The 6,496-nt window shown below is 37.0% G+C and overlaps 1 protein-coding gene across 1 annotated transcript in view; it reads right to left on the bottom strand.

The window, feature by feature from the left end:
* Positions 1-5,450: 5,450 nt before the first annotated feature.
* Positions 5,451-6,496, bottom strand: part of LOC149040567 (uncharacterized) — a 1,135-nt gene continuing 89 nt past the window's right edge. The window contains exon 1 of the mRNA XM_089182482.1: positions 5,451-6,496. This exon is cut by the window's right edge and continues 89 nt beyond it. Coding sequence (XP_089038608.1) covers positions 5,680-6,496 — 817 coding nt within the window. The 3' untranslated portion in view covers positions 5,451-5,679.

Here is a 6,496-nt window from a genome sequence, read left to right as displayed (position 1 = left end):
TATAACAACACAACCGTGTTTAGATCGTGTTTAGACTGTAAACATAGACTCTCATCTAAACACTTCTATTGATCACGCACTTCAATTCTTGAAAACTGCAGGAGTCTTACATCTGTTTGTCAATCAATCCGAAACGTAGACATCATAAACCCAGTTTTTTGAACTAATCAGCCTTTTTTAACTTAAGACTCCCTATTTATATATGTGGTTACAATGGCAAAATTTTTTTGCCTCATTTAATGATTTTTCCCTCCTGTTTCCGCCAAACGCAATACAACGCAACGATAAAGTGGTCGAGGAAATCTTTTGACAACATACGATGAAAAACGCTCGTAAAATGCAAATTTTAAAAATATCGGTTAACTACTTAGTTGTCCGTAATAAAACAATTTGATAAGAAGTCGTCCACCCAGCAGGATAACCCGAATAGCATCGGCATGAAACCTGCATAAAAATAATCCTGACATAAAAACTACCGTCAATGTCATACCCCTTGGAACCTTAATAGCGAGTTAATGATAATGTCATTATGTTCTAGATCCCCAATGCAACGTAGAGAGGCCTGTAAGGGCCTTTGTGCCTTTACATGGGCCGGATATCAGAATTGGAGCATAAAAATGAAATTAGACATACGAAGATTGATTACTTTCAATATCACAACAATTTCAGAAATTTACTTGCATATACCGAAAAGTCTCATCGAAGATTCAATACTTAGCTGAGGTTTCTTTCGTTGATATAAATATACCTATATTTCTCTAGCATGACAAATGCCGACTACATAATATATCAGTGAAAAGAAGAAAAGGAAATTCCAAAGCTATAAGGCTCACGGGAAAATATTTGCAGGGGTTTTAAGTTTACGTCGTTAGTTTTCTTGACCAACAGCATGCACTAACTAAGTAAATGTAATTACAAACTTCTAACGAGTCTAGGACTGAGGTGATATCCTTTCGATAAGAATATCAGGGCCGTTATCACAGAGCTGCGCACTGATATCTCAAATCCCTCTTTTTTTACGCTCATAAATGTTAGAAATGGTCTGTAAGAGTTGAGTGCTTCATCAAACTTTCCTGATGGACCGATACAGCCTTTCGTTACCAGTCTTCCTCGGAGTGTCTTGATATTGCGGGGCGAAAGACACTATGTGGATGTTGTTGAATCTGAGGGGTTAAGGAAATGAATTGTTTACTCATACACCGTTGTGGAAGACGACTTTTCCCAGGTAAATATAAGCATAATTTAGTTGATGTTCGTTCCAGAAATTTTCTTACTGTTCATATCGAAGACTAGCGAAAACCTCGATCAGAAATTTAATTCGAAAGGAAGCAACGAAAGTGGTTGTCGCGACCGGTTCTTTTTCTTTCATTCTTGCCTTCCAACAGTTTATGTTTTAAATGAGATATTAACTCCGTCATTACGCTGCTTGTGATTCAGCCCACAGTGAGGGGTTTATTTCTGTAAAGTGAATGAATTTCGATGAAAACTTGCAGTCTTTAAAATTTCACACTATAAGTAAACAAACTAAACGTCATATTAAATGTTTCACTTCGTCGCGCAAATGAAAGTGCTACTGATTCCATATCGCTAAGCTGTTTATTCGATTCATTGTTATGGATACCGGCGATGTATTTGGTATCGAACTATCAACAGACTGGATAACTGATCCACAGCAATGTTAAGGCATTTTACTCTTACTGATCGATAAAGTTGATGTAGTTCCGCAATCTTCATTCTGCATGATCAATTGCTTTTTTATTGTTAATCAAGTATTTCATCATGCGGTCTATGTAAGGATAGCGATGGTTCGAAAGTTTGATCAATGCTTGATAATTACCTTCCCAAACCCTTACAATACATTAACCGAGACATTATGACTACACATCTTTTATGACAAACCCTACCTCCGCCTCTTAAACAGTTTTGAGATCTGACAAATTTGCCTATGGCCTGACTGGTTCTGCTCTCTCTGAGAATGGACAGGCAGTCAGTGGTCACGCTCCAGCAAGGACTGCCGTAAGAAGTACGTAAATTTTGTGTTTAATGCTAGCGCTGCAAATGAGTAACGACCTTTTCTCTGGCACATCTTTGATCGTGAAAACGCGCGCGCAAGAGATCCGTCACTCGCTTACGCGAACCACGGGGCGAATACTTTCAGTTTCTATGTAAACTTTTCCGGCAATTACGAGTTTACCTGTTTGGGCCTGATCTCGATAACTGCTGAGTACCGCTCTTTCGTTGACAAGATACGCGTCGCATAAAACACGCATAGCCGTCTTTCCATGCTTTTGATGGGAAAGTTACCCTGAAAACAAGTGACAGAGCAGTTTTTGAAAGCTGCCTAAACATTCATTTGATCCGAAGGGAAAATATTTAGTGCATGATTAAAATTCTATTTTTATTTTCCATTGTGTGGATGTTTCAGGGATTTAATTATCGTCCATTTCTCCCGTCCATTGCCAAAAATAGTGACACCTTCTTAGAGCATTTCGAAAAGCTCGCGATCGCGATTGTTAAATGCACGATGGACCCACGTGCTCTCCTCGACCTGAAAACATGTATCTGTTTATCTATTAATTTTTTTTTAAATTTTTTTTTTGACGTATGATCCTCTTCCATTTCGTCAATTGTCCGAGCTTGAGTTTCAATTATTGAGTGATTTTGCAAAGTTGAAAGTCTGGGCAACGGAAAAAGTACGGAGCGGTTCGTCAAAAAAATTGATAAAAACTCAATATTACTCTTTATTTGATCCTTTTCAACTACATATCACACTTGTCTGAACTGGAATTTTACTTTCTGTGTGACTGTACAAACCAAAAGCGGAAAACTATTGAGCGGTGCGTGAAAGAAAGGTTAGAACAGGTTGTCCGAGTTCAGTGATTTTGTATTTCATGAGACAAAAGAAAATGTTGAGAGCTTTGGCTGAGACTGGCCCTCCTATAAGCATGTCCTAAATTTTTGGCAGGATTTTAGAATACGAGAGTGCTCTCGTGTCATAATTCAAATGTTCCATGCTAATTATCTTAAACATCTGAAAGATTAGAAGAGATTAACCTTCCGTCGGATGTGAGATTAGATCTTTCCCAACCAAAGGATAGAAACCTGTTATTGTGTAATGGGAGGAGGTATGCCCGAAAGGTGAACAAAACAGAAAGTGTAATGTATACGCAAACCTCGCTCTCCGGAAAGGTTCTTTCGACCAATTCCTAAACTCGATTTTAAGGTATAAGACTCCAAAAATGCCTAATTTTCATCGTAGTCACTAACAATCCCAAATTTTGAGGCGTTGTATTAAAACATATTATGAATAAACAACAGTAGTGAAGTTTTTCGTCGGACGCCGAAGCTTGATTGATTTTGTTCGTGCGGATAGTGTGCCTCGCTCCCACGCTTGCGTGACACTGGTGCCAATATATTCACAACAAAACAGCTGAGTTCTGATCGCCTCGCGGATCAAAGATATAGGTATCTTTTTGTCGTTCGCTAAGTCATTATAAAACTCGCGACAAAAATGCCAGTTTCTGATTCTCTTGAAGCCCAAATATTCAATCTCTGTAAGATGTTTTGGAGAGAATCGACAACGTCCCTCTAAGACGGAAGATTCGAGAGCTCGTCAGTCCTTAACTAACTGTCTTATCTCCGTGAGGGAAGAACTTTCATTTTTTTTAAACTTTTAGTCCCCGATTTTGTCACCCGGTTCAACTATTTCTTTCTCTCTTGGGTACTCAGTCCTATTTGGGCTGTTGTTATCGGAGGGAAGAACCTTTCCTATTTTTCACCTGGTTCTGTCTCCCACGGGTAGTCCTACTTGGGCTGTTATTATCTGAAGGCAGAACCTTTCCTTTTTTAATTTGGTTCTATCTCTCTTAGGGTGTTGGTCATTTTAGACTGTGCGTTTTTATCTTATAACAAACTAATTTTGAGTATGAATCGCGAAATAATAAAATTTAATTGTCTCGATCGCTCATATTTTTTCCTTTGCAGATTTAATATAACGTAAACCATGTAAAATTGTGATGAAAAAGCCATGTTTGTTTCATTAGAAAAAATAATTCTCTTCTTGAGATGACCAACCAATATGAACTGAATCATTTATAGTAAGTGCACGTTCCGTTGACTGGTAATTTTCCGTTGATGATGTGTTTGCCTTGGTGGTGTCTGCCCTCAAATCCCATGGATGTTTCATTAACAAATAAATAACAAATTTAGGAATAAAAAACTCGTCGTGAATAGGAACAATAGGTAAGCTAAATTACACCTGTACGTCGTTAATTAAAAGAAAGTTCCGTCTCGAAGTGAACCCAAATCGCCGGCAAAACAGCTTTGTCTGGAGAATTAATACCTGAATATTAAATGAATGGAGAGGAATAGTTTCTAGAAACCTTGAATGGAATGTTAAAAGCTTTTGGTGTTTACAGGAGCAGTTATTTCACAGAAGAAGGCAATTTAAGTGGCTGAGAAAACATTTCAAAACTCAAATACGAGGCATTTTTTAGTGTTAGTAATTACGAATGGTCCAAAAAATTCTCTCTTTTCCTTTAAAAACTTCTCTGGTCGATTTTACATTCTTATATCTGCACTGAACTAGTCATTTTCTTTTATTAAAAATAAACTTCTCCTGTAAACTTGGTTCCTTATTATATTCAGTTCAAGAAATTTCCTAACTTAACTCAGGTTATTAATTACAGCTGTGGATGTTATTTCCAGTTATGTATTCGCAAGATAAATGGGTAGAAGTTTTACGAACAGAAATCTTTAAAGCGGTGATAAAGACAGTGCATCTATAGTATGGAGTTACATAAAGATTGCTTTGTTGAAAGTTGGTAATAATTTCTCAATTAAAGACTTTATTTTCTTACAAGGTAGGTCATAAGTAAAGCAAACATACTGGACAAGACTTCAAAAGTGTAATCATAAATTAGACAGTCATATTATTTTAAAACTAATACAGTTGTAATGTCATATCTTAAATTAAAAATACTTTCATGAGTAAGACATTTATTGACAGCCTTGCGTTTCACTGTCCCACAGGTGGGATCGTAATTAGAGCATATTAAGTTGAGTGCAGCTGAACCGAAATTTTGGATGAAAGCGTACACACACTGTATTGAATTAATTTGGACGGAGCTCTCTACTTTATCGTACATCATGATAAACTGCAAAATACTATCGGAAATGAGCTATTTCCTAGATCCTAAAGTTGAATCTTTAAAAGCTGTCGGTTAGTACCTGAGAATATAAAATATTAAAGAGGAAAAGTGACCCAGCCGACAAAACTTTTGAAAATAGAATAACACGGTGACATTTATTTCTTTAGATCTATCGGTGCGTTTTTACTTAATTTAAGAGTAACTCCAATGGGAAAAGAAAGTATTCTCTCCTCATAATAATTTTTTATACTGGCTATTTGAAGATTCCTCGATGATTTTTTCGTTCCACACAAAGAAAAACCCAACTGACCGGAAGCTCACTAATCGTTCCACTTATATCGTTGTGTAGTTTTCTAGAAGCGACAAGATGCATCGCTTTTCATTTTAATCATTTAGATGTTTGTACCGTTTCTATCCTTCGAGTCTACTCTCATATCACCAAAAAATGAAATGGAAATGCATGTTTCTCGGCTAAGAAGTTTAAGTTATTTAAAAGAAAACTTTTATATATAGTTTTCCTACCATCAATCTACGCTCTACTAAGGTTTCGAAGTGGCAGGTTTGCCAGGGCGATACGAGAAAGGTCTGGGACCCTGTACACTAGTTGTAATAAACCTTCTCTGAATCCTGGCATCCGAAGAGAGTAAATTATAGGATTTACAAGTGAATTGCCTAAAAATAAAACTGTCACAGCCATATAAATATGAAGATTCATAAAACGAGTGAAGGAAAGGTGAAGACACGCTCCATATATCATCGCTGGTAGAAAACAAAGTAAAGATACAATTGAGACGATAAGCGCAGTACCCGTCAGTTTTCTTTCTCTTTTGGACCTAGAATGGATTTGAGGATGACGACTACATCGTACTTTGATAATAATGAGGATGTAAGATACACAGATAGAAATTAAGGAAACTGCATAAAATAAGATATACAAGTAAGTATTAATTACCAGTGGATCAGCAATTTCCCATAAGAAAATTTGAGCGACTTCTCTACAAATAGGTATTAACCAAATGACAATAATTATGGCTCTATAAACCCATTTCCTCACAAAGCGATGCCTGAATGGACAAAATGTTGCGTGTAGCCGTTCTAAAGAAATAGCAATAAGATTTGTAAGGGAAGTGAACGAGAATAAATGTACAAATACAAAAGATATATGATGAGACCAAGTAGTCTCTCGTCTGTAATTCCATTGAGGACAGAACCTCGCTACTCTGACTTCAATCTGTAGCGACCCAGAGACTGCGCCCACCAAGACATCGACTATCGCCAGATGGATGATCAAATATGTACTCCGCCGCTGTAGCTGCCGCTTCTTCTTCACAAAAACAGCAATGGTC

Source organism: Pocillopora damicornis, chromosome 9, assembly GCF_964200805.1.
Source record: "Pocillopora damicornis chromosome 9, jaPocDami1.2, whole genome shotgun sequence".
Classification (NCBI taxonomy): Eukaryota; Metazoa; Cnidaria; class Anthozoa; order Scleractinia; family Pocilloporidae; genus Pocillopora; species Pocillopora damicornis.
This window is presented reverse-complemented; position numbering and strand designations above follow the sequence as displayed.